Here is a 20,391-nt window from a genome sequence, read left to right on the forward strand (position 1 = left end):
TATGTTATAATAACTCTGTTTCAACTTCTATTACCCTTAGGTTAGCTGTGGGAATCTAGCAGTCAACACCTGTGATATCAATACCTACTGCATTCTTAATCAGAAGGAAGAAGCCCAAGGAGATAAATACATGAGGAGACTAGTATACTTTACTATCTCCATCTTAATAAATAAAGGCAACTTTTCTCTCTCCTCACAAAGTGAGAGGAGCCATGTAAAGACATGCACAAGGAAAACAGTGCACTCTTCTTTAAAACCTAAGCATTTGAGTCAGAAGCTGTCTTTTAGGCATGTCTTCAGAGATCAAATTTACTTTTGCCCCTGGAAAATGCAATTATTTCCCTTATTCTTCTGTAAATGTTGTACCCTAGTTACAGTTTAATAAACTTCATTCATCAGTTTATACCACTGATCTTATTCATTCACAATTTATTAAAGTAGGAGGTTTTTCACAAGCAGCAAAAGAGATGCAACTCCTAAAGATACATCACTGCTTTAGTTTACATTTCCCACAGCATGGCTCACTAGGTCTATAATGTATTTTTCACTCTCTGGTGTTTGCTCAAAGACTCTCAAACACAATATAAATTCCTCTGTTAAACCACACAATTATTTTTACTAATCCATTGAGAATGGCAAAGCTGAAGTGTTTAAACTGAGGCAGCCTGGTACAATAATCTAACAGTTAATTCAAGCAGGTGCAAGAAGTATTATGCAAATTTCAACTAACTTCTTTTTTATGCATGAGCACCTCACATTAATATTCCTCAGGCATAAAATTCATTCCTTTGACAGTCACCACTAACTTGCTGTAGTCAGTTATCACCAGGGTGGTATCAACCTGTATATGCTACAAATGGAACATGTTTTCCTAACTACCTTAGTTTAAAGGACATAAGCTGTACGAGACGACCTGAGTTAAATGCACAGAAGCAATCAAAAGTAGCAGAGTGGTGTCCCACAGCCACCACCAGCAGAGATTCTAGAAGAGTTGGGCCTGCATTTGAAAGCTGTATATTGAAAATTTTCTTTTAAGATAAGCTTGAGTGGCCTTCCCGAAAAACTCCATGAAGAACTCATAGATTACGAAGATCATCATTAAATTCTGTGAGGGAAAGTGTACTTCCTGTTTGCAGTTCATTCTTATTTCATTGAAAATACACATTAGAAAGTTTTGTCAGCATAAAACCCTGCTAATTACAGATGCTAAGAATCCTTCATTTAAATCTATAAGACCTGATTTTTTGACCTTTTTGGACATTTTTGAAAAGGCTTCAGCACATATAATGCAATCAGTCTTCACAGGTTTGTGAAGCTGAGGAAGCAGGATCTGACAAGGTGGCTTTCCCCACTGGTTAAGGTTGTGGGGAGAAAAAACCCTCCCACTCATCAAACTTCATAGAATCAACTAATATGGAGTTCACAGAGCATCTTCCCTTAAATCTTGGTCACACAAATTGTGAAAATAACATCACCCCTGGCTGGAATAAACTTTATATATACTAACTACTAAGAATCACTGGTCAGAGTAGACCAATAGAACCTGCCACACTGGTGGCACCACATACATTTAATTACGGGGCTCCTGTTAATGTGCTTTTTGTTGGGTTCCAAATACACTTCAGAATTCAACTCCAGCTGCCAACGAGAATTCAGTGCTGTATAGAGGCATGAGTGCACCAACAAGTATTAGCATCCTGAATCTGATGATCTGGGGCTTTCTCCTACAGGCTCTGCCCATGGCACTGGGAGTCCTTAGCATTCAAACCTCACTGAACTTACATTTCATCAGCCTCCATTCCTTGTCTCTTGCCCTGCCTCCTGGATGTGCTTGGATTTACACTGTAGATAGCTTGCTTTCTGAGCCAAACTCTTGTATGAATGTTATAGGCCTGTCTCTAGTCCTGTCTTTGACATCATTTCCAGGTATTCCCATTTGAGATCCCTGGGTAGGAATTGGATCTGGTTTCAGACCCCTCTGTACCCCCTTTCCATCACTGGATGTCATCTTCCACTTCTGGCTCATCTCCTCTTAGGAAACAGCAAGCCTCACAGCTCCCTGACAGGAAGACAGACACTGAATAATCCTGTGACAGATCTCTTGTCCTCACAAATTCTTCTTTCTACCCTGTCTGCAATAGAAGACTCCAGAAGGAAGCCTAAAACTTATCTCAATACTGAATAACAACTGTATCACACTGTTGTTCTCCATCCGACCATCCCACCATCACAGACATCGCATACCATTACTCCAAACACGAGACCATTCACCCACAGCAGAGGCTTTTCTCATCCAACAGATAGCCAACAAAGTGGTGGACAGAACCTTTCACTGATGTGCATTGGCCTGAACATCACCAGCAGAGTCATGCCCATGTCTGGGCTAACAAAGTCTTATAATGCTTACCAAGTCTAATATACACCTTCTGAATTGCCTACTTACACTCCAGAGACAACAAACAAGTAGGACGATGGTATCTACTGCACTCTACTTCCCCAAGCAGCCCCCTCTGTCCTAAACTCCAATACAGCTCCTAGAGACCAAGCTCCTAGAGACCGACATATGCTTTTTACCTCTTGGTTATGCATTTGATACTTCTTGAAGCATATAAATTAAATCCAAACTCAGAGATACATTCTGTAAGAGGTGACTTGAAAGATGAATCAGAGGAAATTTTCTGTGCTGAGTAGCATGTGAAATGAATGTATATTTGTGAACAAATATCAACATGCTTATTATTAAGACATTTGAAACAATTTTTAATTTACTAAACCATAGTTTTTATTGCAGTGAGTGTAATGAACTTTATTAAACTCAACTGTAGCAAGAGCAAAGGTTTATTAGCTAGTTTACAAAATCTCACAAAACAGGTCAATTGAGAGTAAAGATTGTCAGCTGAAACTGTGACTTACAGCAATATATCATTATAAAAAATAAATGGGTTTATGGGTTTTATATTTCTGTGTTGCATTTGAGATAAAAATATAATCCAAAAGTAGAAAAATCTTTCCTGCCGTGCACCATGGGTAGGTCTGTCTTAAATAGGCATAACACATTCCCATTCTGCCAACATAGCATTTTACATGTACTGAGTTTGGGTGTAAATGACCTTAATTAGGTTAGGTAGTAATCAGGTCTTGTGTAATAGGAATACAGGTTGTACATACATGGTCTTTATTAAATTAATAAAATAAATATTCCTTCTGGAAATAGGAACTAATTCTATCAATCATGAGTAAATGATTTAACAGCAGAGAGGAATCACTCCCCAGGTTTACTTTGGAATCTTCTCCGTCCCAGTCCTCCCCAAGGAGAGAAGGATCAAATCCCAAAGAAATGAATGTCTTTAAAAGTTGTAAATACTTCTTCTGCTGCACAGTCACTGTGTTTTACTAGACACGCAGTCTCCAGATATGCAAACCCTTGTGTGGGTTTCATTCAGCTCTGTCATCCCAGCGTATCTGAAGGGGCTGCTTGGTATCCAGAACAAGGCCTGAAAGGATTATCACAACACTTCTCCTGAAGACATTACATATTACTACAGTCCTAGGCAAGCCTCCCTTAATTTCCCTTGACAGTTCATCATATCCTAACAGCAAAAATTCCTCTCTATCAACTTGCAGGCTTTTTGTCCTCCTCATCCTACAGCCTGGACTAGAAGTTTCCATGGTTGAAATGCAAGTGTTGTAGCATTTCACATTACTTAGGTTTGATTTTATTGCTTGAGATTCTATTTAAGATTTTTATGTAATGCAGCATGGCATTGGTATGATGATTAAGTTGATGTATTTTGATGGTGTTTTTTGCTCTTTGCTTTGTCTAAAAGGAATGAACATTACTTCAATTAAAATTACATTATAGAAAAATAAAGCATAGTAAACAAGCATGGTTCATGCAAACCAGCATGCTTCTTGTGGTCAAAATATGCAACATTGGCAGCAGCTAAGATACGTCTCAGAAGTCTCCTCTTTGTACAGTAGCATCCCAGTAAAAAATTACAAAAATTATTAGTAAATGACCATTGATTGTTTTAGAGTATTACATTTATAATTTCAATTAGAATCCACTGTCATTTGTCACTTCTCATTAAACAAGCAGATTTGGCTCTTATCTCAATTTACATGACATTTATCTCTAAGAAAAGGCAGGACTGACTGAAAAAATTCAAAAATTATTAGAGAACCAATATCACAGCATGTGAATAAGAAAGACTACTGCACATGTTTCCAGGTGTTGCAACAGATTTCCGCATATATTCTGTGTGTTTTATGACATACCAAGTAGTTCAACCAATTTGTCTTTCTGGACAATTGACAAATAGCCAGTGTTGGCTGTTTCTGCCTTTACCCACAATTAGTTTTGCAATTAAAGGAGTAAAACAGACCAATACTAAAATCTCCTCCTCCCTACATCTGACTTGAGAAATACCTACATTAAAAGAGCCACAAATTCCATTATCCCATTATTTTATACCAGGACCTGAGCTTCACTGCAGATGAAAGACAGCAAGTCTCTAGGCTATCATGTTTCCCTCTAATTCATGTTGTAACAAAAAAGAGTATTCAAAAACAGTTAGAGAAACAGTTATAACCATGTTAAATAACTTTGTTTTGTCTGACCAATTCCAGCCTCATAAGCCTTTACTTCCTATAGACTGACTTTTTTTAAGTTCTACCTGGTGTCCCTTGTTTTTATTGGATTTTAATTGACTTTGTTTTAACATATTCTGAAACATTTAAGGGGGTAGGATGCTCTCTGAAGTCACTTCTGTATTAGATTACACACTTCAAATCCGTAGGCTCTATCATATTGAACCTACTCAGCATAGACTGGTCCCCACCAAAAAAGCGCTTCTCCAGTCTTCTAGAAATTGTGATATTACTTCCTTCAAGAGTTTAGCAAAAATGCAATATTATTAAGTAAATGCAATATTATTAATTCCAGCATTAATTGAAATTATTCACAATTTGCATTTGCCTAATGACTAATATCAGCATTTTTTCTACATTCAGAGGTGTTAAGCTTCCTCAGGGAAATGGACCAGTTCAGTGCCTGTGTTTTTCAGGATTTTAGGGCTTAAATTCTGGTGTCGGAGCCTGGCTTTTAACAAGCAAAGGATGCAATGGCACAAGGATTTGCAAAAATAACTCCCGTTGCCTTTTTAGCTTACTGCTGTGTGTTACTGCCTCTGAGAGAAGAGCTGATGAAAATCTTTTTGGGGGAGAGCGAGATACACTTACATATGGTAATGCTTTTTAAAACTGAAAAAAAAATTATTTCACAGCTATAGGTTTTATTATTTATTTAGTATCTCATCCAATAATTATCCTAGCCCTGAACAACAGCTCCACTTTAAAAGAAAACCCACAAAAGCATTCAGAAAACCAGTAAGTGCAACATTTTGTGCATGTGCTTGTCAGGGACTGATATCTTGTTTTATCCAGTGTTTGTTTAACAGAATCTTATCAATGATTTAATGAGTTGTTTGTTAGGTAGGAATTTTCTAAGAGGGAATGCCACAGTCAAAGACACAATTAAAAAGAAAAACTGTTGAATGGTAACACAAAAAGGTTGAATAATATCTTCAGAAACACAATTATACATGCTTGTTCACTTCCACTTACCCATGAAACAATGCACAGCTAATTCATGTGAGAGTTAACCCCAAAGCATACAGAATTGCTCAGTGACATTGTGCAAAAGCCCAAATAGACACTTATGCTTTACATAAGTTATGCTTTATATAAGTGCATGCTCCTCCCAGCCTCTTTGCATGTTAGTGCAAGCTTTGGGGAAGACCTTTCATGCACATTTTCAATGTACAACTGATGTCAAATTGCCACTCCAAGTTTTTCAGTTTGTCTTTGAAATTAACAAACCTTCCGTTTGTAATACTTGTGCTTTAGAAACAGCATAGGCATGCACAGCAACTGCAGTCCTGCTTTTCACAACTTTACAGGTAAACTTTTTATCACAATGACACTTTCTCTAGAGCACCAGGCAATTCTTGCCAGAACTTAGCTCTTGCCAGAGCTTAAATAGTGGTACAGAAAGCAGTCAGGTGCACAGCACAGAGAAAATCAATACATTAACTTTAGCAGAAGCTACTACCTATCCTGGTTACTTACAGGAGGATAAGTAGAAAGATAAAACACATCCATAATGCCTTAAATATAGTGGCTCTTCTATCTTCATTGATGGGTATTCATTTTCATTTCCTGGATCCTACTGTGAATGCTTCCAGTAGGCTGCACAATAGCTACAGTTTAAATATTTCTTAAACAGAGTTTTTGCTCTGTGTGGGGACACTTGGCTTATTTTCTGGCACTGAGCACCTGCATTAGCTTCCCTGAATGTATCCCTACACCTTCCTCAGTTTTGGATCTAAGAGCGGATGGAAAACAATTTACAGACCTTTAACATCACTTGTTATTAGTGTCTCTCTTCTGCACACTCATGCTTGAGAAGTGGACTGCCAGGGGACCATCCCCAGGCACAGGGAAGAAAGTCTCCTAGAGCACCTAGGAAGGGACTGAGTAAGAAAGATAGACAAGCAAGCTAGGACAGATTCAAGCATAGCTGAATTTCTATTTGCAGTCGCTCTTTTCTCTCCTCCTCATGTACTACAGCTTTTCAGGATTTGACCTTCAGTGAATATAAATACTGGAGAACAACTTCACTAAGATAGTGATGCACACACATAGCAACCACAGTTGACATAAGCCCATATGCTACTGTGGAAAAAGATGATAATGAAAGAGCTCTGAGCGGGTCCACAGACATGATAAAAACTTACCAAATAAATTTTGTCCTATTAGAAACCAAATTCTATTCAGAATACAAGAGTGACCACTTGCTCTCTCTGGTGGAACTATGGATCTTGCACAACTACATTCATGCTGGCTTTTGGTCATATTTGCCCTTCAGTCTTAGTCACTCTTTAATATTTTGAGAATTAATCTCCTTGTCTGCCTGCACAGTTTCAGAGGATGTTGGTTTTCCACTGGAAAGTGTGGAGCAGACCAAAATGTGGATACGCAGAGGATCACACTGATGTGGAACCAGCCAGAAGTTCTCCTCCAGAATAATTCAGCAGAAAGAATACAAACTTCTGAATATAGATAGGCCTTATGAATAAAGCAGGAATGTATTTCAGTGAGAGTAAGAAATGTTTTTTATTCTGGGCATAACAGTCAGTTTAAACATCCACAGCTGTTTAAATGCACCTTATAATTTCCCTAGAAATACTGCACACTACATTGATATATACATGAAGGCATTTACATGTGTAGAAGAGCAAACTCCTTTGAGAAGTCACTCTCCATTGCAGCATAAAAACCATACCACTGAGTTGGAAGTTGTTAGTGTTTCTTACCAGTAGGTCAGTCAGCAATTCCATCTGTCTTTTTGACAATTTGTTCACAGCTTCCTAATTCCCTTGAGGTTTCTTGTCCAGTGAAAACCCCTTAGAATGCACCGTGAGTGCAGGTTTACTTTTTTTTTCTGTGTTGTGCAAAGGCAAGCTACAGAGCAGAGTTGTTTTTTGTTTTTTTTTTTTTTTCCACAAGGCCAAATGCACATTCCTTCACAGTTCCTTCCTAGCACAGCTGATAAATTCCTGATTCAAGACTGAGAGCAGCTCCAGCCAAGTCCCTCAGCTGTGGCTCCATTTTAAAAGGGGTTAAACTGTCTTATATCCTATTGGTTTCAATGGGAGACAGAGAGGGCTGGCTCCTCTATGTTACATGGTCCATGGATGGTTTGTATATTGGAGCCAGTTTCATGTACAAGATACACTGACAGCACTATCCGATCTTTTCATTTTCAGTGCCTAAATCAAAGAATTCAGAATTGAGGAAAACCGTTTTACTCCACCCTCCATTTCTGTACCTGGCCAGATCCTTCCATTCTTTGTTAGCAAAAAGAAGTTTGTAACACCAAGAGGAAAAGTGCTGAGATCCAGGTGTTAAAATTATTCCCTTTATATTGATATGCTGAATTCAGCATCCTCAATCTTTATCCAAATAAAAATTCCAAGAATTAAATGACCAGTGAGTGAAATCTTGATGAGTATGAGTGGGCCAATGTTTTACCCCCAGAGCTCCTGAACATTCTACTCTCAAAGAGGAAAGGGGAGGTGAATGCATTTGAAGGTATATTAAAATAATGCCATTTAGAATAGATCCATCTTGAAAATATTTGCTTAATAATAAAGTGTGTGTTGTTTTAAGCAAACCTACTTTTTTGCTTTAAAAAATATTTTTAATACTTCAACAGCATCTTACTAAATAAACTGACAAAACATCTCAGAACCTAACATAAACGTGCAATTTTAATGCCTTCTAATCACACAAATCAGCACAAGATTTTTGTACTTGTGCATGACCTTCTTCAAATTATCCCTCCATTTTGGCTGAATGAGAATGAGCATGGGCTATTTGATAAAAAACACTAAGTGTGTGAAATGAGGGGCCCTCATCGTTTCTGCCAGACTCCTCTTGACAGAATGATGATAGAAGCATCACATCCCTGGGAGAGTAAATGCAAACTGACAGGAGATGAGCCTTTAGATGTTGAATATAATCTTGAATTGTGCTTGAAGTGTCTTATTATCTTGTCTTTTGATGTCTGAAGGGGTGGCTCATTGTTAGAAAAAGGAAAGCCCTTGCACATCTTTGCCATCTTTAAAAATTGTTTGGCCTTTAACAACTGCTTTTCCAACTAATGTCCATTTCTCCTGACAATAAATATGGCAGGTCGTCAGTAAGTGACAAACAATTTACTTTACATGCCAAGCTTTTATGTCTTTTGAGAGCTCATGTGGAAGCATATTTTAAAAAGCCAGGAAATTAGCACCATTACAAATGTTAAAATGGCTGCATGTGCATAGCGTGCTGCATGGTTATTCATTACTGCTATGTTTCTGTTTTAAAGTCCTGTCTTTCCTGTAATCAGACTGCTGTTAAAGTTCTTTATTTATCATTGACTAAAAATAGTCAATGAAAAATAAAGAGCAAGAGGCAATTTTCTTCTGCTCTAAAACAAGAAGTATTATAGATAAAGTACATGGGTAATGCATAAAATCATATTTATTAATCATAACAAATCAATATTAGTAGCAGTATGGCACAGTTTACCTGTATTGGAGATCCTCACAATCACATCACTGTTTTTCCACCTTCAAGCAGCTTGACTTTTTTCCTTTTTTTTTTCCAACTTAAAAGTTTAATGACGAATCAGATCAATATGATTCCTTAGCAACTAAATCACAGGCACACTAGTTTTTCCTGTCACAGCACCAGTTTTGTAAAAGCAGTCAAGTTCTTTTTTCAGGCCTCCGTCACTCTGAGAATCCATAAGAATTCTCAAATGGATCATAAACTGTTACAGGGTTCAGGTTATTGTATCATTATAAAAATGTATTGATATAGTACAGATGACGAGACATGTAGCTCTTGTGCTAGTCTATTACAACCATCTGAATACCATAAGAAATATCAGATATAAACAAAATAAAACAGTTAGCAGTACACTGTCTTTTAGGGAACCCTTTTTTTTTTTTAACTGTTTTAAGCTGGTTTGAAATACCACAGTTATATGAACACACAGAAAAGAATACAAAATCAGAAGGATGTATTATTAAAAATAAATAACCAAAAACAAGATCAGACCCTAGAAATACATTTTATTTTTGCAAGAAGGGGCCTGATTTTTCTCCTTATAATGAATGTTTCACACCTGAGTTTTCAGGTAGAGTATAAAGTAAAACCTCCTTCATCTCCCTTCCAGTAGAGCCCCAGACAGCCCAACTACCACAGCTGGGAGAATGCACCCTGTATTCTAGCACATCAGCCTTTATACCAGTCAGGGTCTGCTGACACAAGCAAGCCTGAAATTTTTTAAGTGCTATTCAAAATACACCAGCATCATTTTACAAAAATGAGACAATGGCAATAGGAGAAAGGCTTGACCCCCAAACTCAATCCCTTTGAAGTCCACAGTCACAAGCCAGAGTCTTGCAAATCCAAAGTTGCTCACTGACTAGCACATCTCATCTGAGCAAACCTTTGCATCATCTGGTCCCTCTTTTATTCATTGCTTCATAAAAGCAAAGTGATGTGGGGGTTGGGGAGAGTGGGAGCAAGCTGGACCAGCTGATTGAAAAATTTTTTTTTCTTGTCAGCAACTGTTATGAGAAGGTTCACTGTGCTATATCCACACAGTTAAAATGAGAAGACTCTGCAAACAATGCATCAAATCCCAGCAAGACAGCCACACAAGAGTTTTCCCTCACACTCTTCATACCAGGAAGAAAAAATCACATCAACTCAAACAACTTACGCAGATGCTTTTCTTGCCAGATATTGTTACTAAGTTTATTGTGCTCATGACAGTAAAGTATATTCAATTAGTAGCAAAATTTTTTAATATGTTTTCATTTCCTTTTTTCTTTTAGCTATAAATTCCATTTTTCCTTCATCAATATTTGTGACTCGCAGTCCAAATATTTATGACTTCAGGCAAGGAAGTACAAGAAAGGAGGAGAAATATAAATCACAGTTGAGCCCAAATATATCTACCTAATTTCCTTCCCCTCCCTTTAATTTCTCCTGATTTCTCTAGTTGTTTTTGTTTTAGAAATAATTACCATTTATGTTCCTTTTTTTTTTTTTTATTTATGATAACCCTTTCTACTTAACAACTTTCCCACTTTAATGGAAGCTTTACATACATTCCACCACTGACCTTCCCATGACAGCAGAGGTGGAGTTGCAGAGCCTTAGCAATACTCATGGATACACCTGCACAGCAAAGCAGAAACCTAAAGTAACTCCAGGACTGGTTCCATAATTCATCATTTGTTAAATATGAATGCAGCATGATTATAGAGTGGTTGCTCCTTCCTGTCAGTATGTTTCCTTGGCTGATTTTAGCTCCACAACATAAGAAACCGCTGTAGAGGAGTGATTGAAACAAGTGGAGCGCCCAAACTGGCTTGCAGGCATTGATAGGATGAATATCCTGTTGAAATCTATGGTCTTCTGTGATGGACAGTCACCCAAGCCCTGTCAGAATCTGTCCTCATGTTTGTTCAAATCACTGAGGAAACAGAACGTCTCTACACCATGTGAATAAATCCTAACTGTATGCAAAAGAAAATAAAAAAGCTACTCCATATAGTATTTGCTCAAGAGATTAGACCGAATTCAAATGATTTTTCTTCCTCTCCATTTAACACTGCTCTATCTCAAGAAATAATTACATATGCTTAATAGTACAATAAATTAAAGTATGCCTTAAGGTATGTTAACTGAAAAGCTTAATTCTGGCTTCTTGATTAAACAGAGGTTTTTGATCATCCTCTTCAAGGAACAAACTCCTCCAAACAGTAAGCTTCAAACAAATCACGGAAGCCTAAAGATCTTGACAGATGGAAGCAAAATGCGTTTTGCAACTGCCCATGACACAGCTGGATGTGTTTCCAGCTGTGCACACACACCAAGGGGCAGAAGAGAGGGGAGCAGCTCCAAGCCTGGCTGTAAGGATGAAGGGAAGACATGAAAGATGGCACTTTTGTTTTTACCAATGTTCTGCTTTACAAGCCTTGGTGTTTGTGGTGAGAATAACAAGCTAGACTGCGTGTCCAATGTACTCTGGGAGAGGACTTCCTTCAAAGTCTTCTGGAAAGCAACTGACTGCTAGTAATTCTATATTCAACAACTTAAACCCAAGATTTTTAAATGTAGGACTATGTCAGATAGGAGACTGAGCTAGAAAATGAAAATTATTTAATAGAATCTCTAATTGTCACCAAACCATACCACCACTATCTGAACTGAAAAGCACAAAGATGTTCCTAAAAGCCAATATTTTAAAAGTCAGTGTTACTGCCATCCTGTAAACTCCATGCTAGTCTTGAAAGAAGGAATCTAATGATAGACAGCTGTAGAAAATGCTGTTCCTAATGCAAAAATCTTTATTACTTATTTCTGTGACATTCAAATATTCAGTGTAACGTGAAATTGTTTTAGGACGCTGAGATTTTTATTGCATTAAAATAATGAATGTCATATTTCAGTCACACTAGCTGTTAATCTATATATATTACATTTGTAATATATATATATATATATATATATATATTACAAATATATATTTAACTTTTGTAATCCATTTCAAGTAGGGTGATTACTCTGTTTTGTGAAATGTAACATTTCCGTAAGAAAACATCAAACTGTCCAGAAACTAAAATGATGATTTACCTTTCTGAAAAAAAGACATCTGAGAAGAAAAACAAAACTCCCACTTTCCTAATCTTGTATATTTATATATTTCTTTATATATTTCTTTCCTAATATTGTATATTCTTCTTTTTTGTAAATTCTAAAATAAAACCAGAAATCCAAATTTCTTTTAGGCATAGACAAGTAGTAGTTTAGTGTTTAAAAAACTTGCTTTAGAATACAGGGGTGTGCATTGTTCATTGGTTTGGTAGATATAGATATCCCTGAAATCTAGAGAACAAACCCAATTTTAATCTCTCTGAAAACAGCACGCTCTACCTAGCCAGACAGGATGAGGTACTATTCTTCTTCAGATTACATCTGCTTTCAAAATAAAAGGGCTTCTGAGAGCATCAAAGCAGTATCACAACATAAAGCAGGACATGTCACAATACAAATCTTTCTTTGTTTCATACTGATATTGATTTTGATTTTTAGATGGTGGAAAAAGAGAAAAGCAAGACTTTGTGGTTTAAAAATACCAAGCTATTTACATGAAAAAATAATATTCCTGATGAAACCTGCAAATTATGACACATTTAATTTTATACTGGTTTTGTCCCTGTTTAGCATTAATTTTCTCATTTCATCATTCAAATGTAGCTGCTACCTCTGAGTTTGTCAGAAATATTTTTGTAACTCACAAAATAATGTTATTTTGTAAGTACTAATGGTAGTACTAGTGGTAGTCATGTGAAAAGTCAGAAAACAAACCATTTGTGGAAGAAACCTTAATATAATGAATATGTGATTAAATCAAAGTATAAAAGTCCAAAAAGCTGATGTTCCCATCCTTTGACCATCTCTCTCCCCAAAAAGGGACCATAGATGCTGGATCCAGCAGAAGAAACAGTTTCACAAGGAAAAAGAATTAAAACAAAGAAAAACCTACAAATGACAAGAAAAAAAAAAACCTAGGAAGACAACACAAGGAAAACCAAGTGCTACACAGGATATTAAAGAGAAAAATGATCCACAGGAGAATGGCAACTGTTACTATGAGCTTCCTACAGCTACCTCTGCCTTTAGATATTTTTAAAAAATTTATTAACCTGACAGCAGGAAACTTTATACAGATTGCCCTGACAGGGTGCCAGTTTGGTATAAGCACTTGCTGCCTCTTTGTTTAGCATAAGGAAATCCAGAGAGGTGTTAAGTGGAGCCATGTGTACATTTGGGCAAATCTAACTTTGCTGCCATCTGCCTCACCTGCACATTCCTATGGAGAACTTGATTAATCGTGTGAAGTCCAATCGAAACATACCATTATCCTTCCTTTTTACATTTGCTTCCTTTTTAAATGTGCAAGTGTCTGATCTATTATTAATCTCAAAACACAAACTGGCAAGGATCTCAATCAAAGAATCTAACAGTTCTTTCACAAATTACCTGTTTATTGTCTAGTAGCCAGCACGTCCCCTTTGAAACAGCCAGCCATTTATGTTGCTTTTAAACAAGTTTGTTGCTATTTTTATAACTTCAGAGAGAAGAAAGATTAATTAAAAATTAACCTTTTGTCATTCAGTCATACCAATTACATAATAGGATTTAATTGGTTTTTCCTTCCCTCTCTAATATTAGTTGTTCTATGTATAAATACAGAAAATGAGACTTCAAGACTCATTTAAAAACACATAGTGTACACTTTAAAAAAAACCACTATTAAACTTACTTGAGTATAAGTTTTTTATTTGTTTTTTATTAAAATGGTCTGTCTTTGTCACAATTCAGGGGCAGCTACAAGACTCCTCTTTATTTCCATACAAGCAGGATGATTTATTAGTGGGGCTGCAATACCTGTCCTTCATCAGCCCAATATTGCTTTCATCAAAGGCTAAGTGACTAAAACTCTGGTCTCCTCAGAGCTGGAACATATGTGCTAGCACCAGTACCACCACAGCCTGAGCTACCTGCAATACCTAAGCACAGCAGGAAAGCTAAGCTGAGGATGGATTTTCTACCTTACCATTCCATCATGCTTTGTGTTTAAATAGTCATAACATCTGTTTTGGTTTTAATGGGCTTTTATTCCTTATTCACAAGTACATGTCCCACTGACAGAGTAAGAATTCTGCCAAGAAATCAGACAAAAGCATTATTCAGAGTAATTCAAGTCCCTGTTTGCAAATATTTATTTAAAAATGCTCATGTAAAATATATCCTTCAGAAATAACAATCAATCACATAGCCAAATCTCTGGGTTCTTTAAAAACTTACTCACTGTTTAAGCAAGACATCAATAAATTTTACAAAATGAATTTATAAGACTGTATGATGACTCAGTCCTGTAAACATGCCACCCATTAATGTTTCTCATTGACACAGTCTTTGTAATTAAATAGGGTTCCTAATCCACAGATTATTTGCTTTAAGGAAAGTATCACACATTCAAGCACTAACAGGATCAGTTCTATGGCATGGATAACTGATAGTGTCTTAGAACAAAGCACCCACAATGTGGAAATTAAGGAATAAAATTATGTGAAGAGACAAGAATCTTTACATGCAGACCAAACATATTTCAGGTGTCATGTCCGAGGCCTCTAAAAGAAGGAAGGAAGATAGGAAGAACCTTCCTATCAGAACAGCAATATTCACTAGCACTTTAAAATGCATCAAGAGCAACAAATACACATTGCCTTCTTCCACTGAAATTACCAAACCTTAGCAAAGTGTTCCTGATGGGCAGAGATCTTATAGGCCTTTGAAATTTGAGGATATAACCAAATCACTGAGAATCATCCTTAAATAGACTGATGAAAGGAAAGCTCATAGTCTGAAGGCCCCCACAGGCTAGATATACTGTTAAGGATGATAATGTCAGCTTCCTCACAGCAACCTGGCAATGACCTCTGCTCTGACCTGCAGAGACCACTGTCTCAAGAGGTAAAAGACAGTTCTTTATCCTTTGTAACTGAAATTATTCCAGTCCCATAAATTCTAATCAAGTCAACTCCAATTAAAAAAAAAATATATATATAACATATGTTTCTTTAAAGACTAGTACAAGGGAACTACTAGCAAAACATAGTCAGCCAGAAACAATTTCTACCTTGTTTCTATGCAGCATATACATGTATGGTTATATAGAAGGATGCACACAGTTCTAAAACACAGGTAACAATGTGGGAAAGGAAAATAAAATACCAAAGCCAATGCAGAGGTTTGAAAATAAAAACTTGTTTATTTAAATGCATGCAGATTCATTTAACTCCCATATCCCCACTCCATATTTCAAGCATACACAGCATTATGAAAAGATCAAAAGCCCACTAATGAACCAAAGAAAACCACAGTCATCAGATCCAGCACAAGAAACTTAAGATTTCATTTCACTGGAACAAAACCTTGCCAGCAAAGAAAAAAAAAATATTAGCAGTCAATTTTTTTTTTCTGTTCTGCAATAATTAAATAGGAAACACTTCTGCTCCAAAATTAGGGGCTTGGTATTGCCCTCACTATATACTTACAGCTTTATTTATATTTTGATTCATAGAACTACAGACTGAATCTCAAAGAATAACTTTTTATCCTACAGTAAAATTACCTTAATATGCAAGTCAAGTGCATGCACTCCCAGCTTTCCCCCCCCCCCCCATCATCTAATTATGTCACAAATTGCCTTCAATTAAGCATTAATTAAGGACTAGATCTAACTCCAGGCAAGTCAGCCTCAGTCCACAGGGGGTTTTGATGCTTGGATCAGCCACTTCATTCTTGGGATTTTTTTTACCCTACTGAGAATTTTATATACAACATACCCTTGGTGTCTATACCAACTTTTGAATCTCAACAATTTATCACACAGCTAAATGTGATGGGTGCTTTTTTTCCTTCTAAGATTTATTTTTCAGAGCAATACTTCATAATTTATACTAGAATTGTTTGAAAATACAGTAAAAAATGACAAGTAGGAATAGTTAAGTTAGGATCAAATACCAATATGTTTATTCAAGTGAAACTGCTACTTAACATTAAGAAAAGCTTTCTCTAGGAAGACTGGTGGCATTTGGCCTGGGCTAGTATTTTGAAGGATACTGCAGAGTAAGACAAGTTGATCTGAAAATGACACTGCCAGAAAAGTCAAGAGCCATACTCAGTTTCTATGTTACTTAATTAGATTCTATGGTTAAAATAGGAGCTATTACTTCACAAATATTTTTAAAATAAATAGCTCACCACAATATCTCTTACAAAGCAACTTCACCTCATAGTGGGATTTCTGTAACCAAAACAGTGTAACTGTGCTAACCCACATTTCAAAACTGTATTTTTGAAGTAATGAGTTTCAGGACTAATTCCTTTACCAACATTTTGCACCTAATTTTTGATGACTTTCTCTACTTTTTTCTGGTTTCAGTATCAAAAGTCTTTGGCATGAAGTATGCAAATTCAAAAGAGTCCACTGATATAAAAGCACAAGTAGAGGAATACAGACTCCTGGACTATGGGACAGCATTTTCTTTCAAAGAGAAACAAATTCTAAAAATGAAAAAAAAAAAAAAATCACCACCACCAGGAGAAAACAAGCCAGCAAACAACAGCAACCCCTCTAATCACAGCAACTCCTGTCCTCACCCACAGGGAACAGCTGCAACACAGTGACAAAGTGCATCTACCCAGACACCTGTACACCAATTTCAGGTGGAAGCTATTTCAAGTCGTCAGGAACTTCTGCTTAATGCTGGTATTTCTGAGACTTAAAATGCTGCAGCATTCATCCACTTTATTACTGATAGCAAAGCACCCATAAGAGAAACAAAAGTTTAGTGCCTCTCTTAAAAAATAAATACAATTAGTTGTGCTCCTGCCCTTTCCTCACTGGCTGCAGGGACTGTTACTGAAAAGGTACCATTTTGACTGGTAACAAATACCCACTGTTTTTAACAAATGCAGTGAAATACCAGAACAAGAAAATTTGAGAATAAGCAGGTAAATTTTAGGAAAAGGTAAAGGTGAGAAAGGCAGGCCTTTGCAGAAATAAACTTATCCATCAAAAGAAGCTAAGCAGAATGTGTCTGGTAAAAGAAAAGAATGCTCTTCGCAGCTCATCGTTCAAGTCTGTTCATCTATATGAAAATAAGACTCATGAAATATTGCTAACATCAACAAAACACACAAATGCTGGTCATTCATTCCAACTAAACCACTACATGATTTTCACAAATCCTTAAAAAAAAATGAAAAGCAGCAGTGTAGAAAAACTTTGTTCTCTAGGGACCTGTCTCCTCTTGACTTTCTAAAATGCTCCTCCCTCACCTGCTTAAGAGATTTGGGGAAAATTTTCACACAACATGTATTAATTGTTATATTTTAAAAAGATATTTATTATCTCTCATTACATGAAAGAAGGTTGAAGGAGAAAGTTGTCATTCTCTATGCCAACAGCTGTCAATATGTTTATAATAATTTAACTTCAGACACTGCAAAGAAAAGTACGAAGTATGCATTCCTAACATGCTATTCATAACATTAAACAAAGAAAAAACTATAGGGTGGTGATGTTCCATGTTTATGTATCAGAGCTTTAACACAATTGCACTTGATAATTTTTAATGTTTACTGCAAATCTATCTTAAGGGATGCACTGTGATATAACATCTAATCATCTTTATTTTACATTGTCTCAATTTGATCCTCAAAGTTATCAAAATTCCCCCACTATCATTTTTTTTTTGTTATAAAAGTTACTAAAATTAATTGACAAAGACTGTTGCTAATAGATCTGTAGTATCTGTCATAATTCTAACAAAACCTCAATAAATGGTACATAAGTTCATATCGAAGCAGCTGGACTATTTCACCTACTTTTGTTTACTTGGGAACATCTTTTTAGCAGTATAAGGATCAGACTAGCAAACATCTTACACTCACCAATAGAAAAAGCACAATATACGAATTTTTAGCTTTTTCACTTGTGCTTTTAGTGAGATAAATTATATTTTCAGCCCAGAAAGGAGAAAGATATGGTTACACATCATTTCTATATCACACACGACAACTCTAATGAAAGTGTCTGTGTATATTTCACTACCACTGTAGAACATCCAAATGACAAGGGCTCAAAAAATATCCTGCCTTTTATTAGAATACTTGCCTGATCGAAAAACAAACAGACATTTCACTATCCTGAAATTAAAAGCTCATTTTTTGCTTTCTACATGCCTGGCTGTATTTATTAGAGGGAGCCTAAACATTTGAGCAAATAAAACATATAAACACAGCTGAAGATATTTATATTACTCTAGATAGCCTTTTGAATTTTAGACATTATAATTCTTTACTGGATAAAATGGGCTAAAATAATTATTATATGCTTTTTGAACATTCAAACTGCTAATGGAAATTATGTTTTCCATGGAAACAAAGATTACTAAGAGGGTGCTTAAAAATGGATAGGATATTCAGTAACAGTCATTACTGCAATCCAGAAATTAAATTTTAGGGGGTGTTTAATTATTATTTTTCCTGCATCTGTAGTGAAGTTATTTATTAAAACATTCTGTGCTGTATGTTTCAGTAATGTGTAAAGAATATTACAATATACAATTGCACGTGTTCTTTTGTTTTTAAAAAATATTGCAGCTCTTATTCTAGGGAAAATACTGAAATCTGAACACTGCTACAGATTTCCTTACAGATTATGAAATCAAAAGTTGAATCTTAGAAAATGGGCTCTCAGCCCCTCTCCCTTAGAGCTGCATTCCCTTTAAACAAGACCTTTTTCCCTTTGACTTCCACCGATAGAATAATAAAAAATGAGTAAGTGCTCCATTTTATTAAGGTTTGTCTCAGGTCACAAATAGAAATAATTAAAAGGGACTTCTTCAGGAGTGTAGTCCTTCTAAACCCCAAATGTCACAATGTACCATACAGTGCTGCTACAGCTCAGACACCTATCAACATCTATCACTCAAGCACGCGCCTCAACAGCTCTGCTCCCTTTTCTGATTAGAGATCAGAGTTGCTTGAGTTGGCTTACAGGGTGTCATCCGTTTGAATGACAGATGTCTGTGTTGGAGTGCCACTCTTTCTGCTTTTGTTTTGATTGTGAAATGTTACACTTATCTGGCACAATTTAGACTATTCCAAAATGAATAAAAAATCAAAAGGTAATCTCTCTTTCCACAGGCTTGAGGAGGAATATTTAATTTCTAATTTAAATTCAAAAAACATTAGCTCCACGTGCAATACCCTTGCTAGGCTTTGTTAACTCAATATGAAGTGTTTTCTACAAGAATCTTTCAGTTCTCTTCAGTCAGATTTATTTTTACTGTTAAAAAATTTTAACTTTTCAGTTTAATCAAGCCTCGGAAAAAGCTGGTAGCATGTGCAACACACCAGCACCTACCACAATAATTGTTAAAGTACTCCAAGAAAATTATACACACACACAGACACAATTTTATGTTAGAGTCCATGTTTCAAAATATTCATAAAACATCTGCCACTTGCACTAAATACGTCCATTGTTAACAAAAGTTTTCAGGACTGATGCTGTCATTCTGGTAACCAGTGGCAATAGGAGCAGAGGACTCTGTGCCTGCATGCTCCAAGCTACTCTTTCCTACTTACAAGAAAATTGAGCAAAAAAAAAAAAAAAAAAAAAGAACAGGGGAAGATTGCTCTTCCGGACAACATGGTAGCAGTGAAATGAAATACCTAGGCAGACTTACCGAAGAGCTTGCTGGGAGTGTCCTCGCTGTCATTTGATTCCACAGGCACAAGCAAGGGCTCATTCAGCTCGTTGTCTGAAGTAGCTGCCTTGTCCTCACCTCTCAACTCTGCATTCATTTCACTCCGCAATGACAGCAAGGGCTTACTGACTTGTCCAGCTATCATTGGATCCTAGGATGGGGGAAAAAAAGAGTGAGGGGGAAAAAAAAGTGGCAGCTTTGGTGTGCGTATACTCTCTCTTCCACTCCCTCTCTCTCTCTCACACACACACATACACACACACACACTCTCTCTCTCTCTCTTATCTCTGGCTGCTCCTGCTGTTATTGCTGGCTGCAGTCAAGTGAAGAGCTATTACAGATCCAATGAGTTTTCCATTACTCCCCACCCTATTAAAGCTCAACTAGCATGTGAGAGATTCAGGATGCT

General features: G+C 36.5%; 1 protein-coding gene across 1 annotated transcript in view; it reads right to left on the minus strand.

The window, feature by feature from the left end:
- Window positions 1-20,391, minus strand: part of POU6F2 (POU class 6 homeobox 2) — a 311,850-nt gene that overhangs the window by 231,029 nt on the left and 60,430 nt on the right. Inside the window, exon 2 of the mRNA XM_066544767.1 lies at window positions 19,962-20,133. Coding sequence (XP_066400864.1) covers window positions 19,962-20,133 — 172 coding nt within the window. The remainder of the gene's footprint in view (window positions 1-19,961; window positions 20,134-20,391) is intronic.

The sequence above is a fragment of the Molothrus aeneus genome, chromosome 1 (assembly GCF_037042795.1).
Source record: "Molothrus aeneus isolate 106 chromosome 1, BPBGC_Maene_1.0, whole genome shotgun sequence".
Taxonomy (NCBI): domain Eukaryota; kingdom Metazoa; phylum Chordata; class Aves; order Passeriformes; family Icteridae; genus Molothrus; species Molothrus aeneus.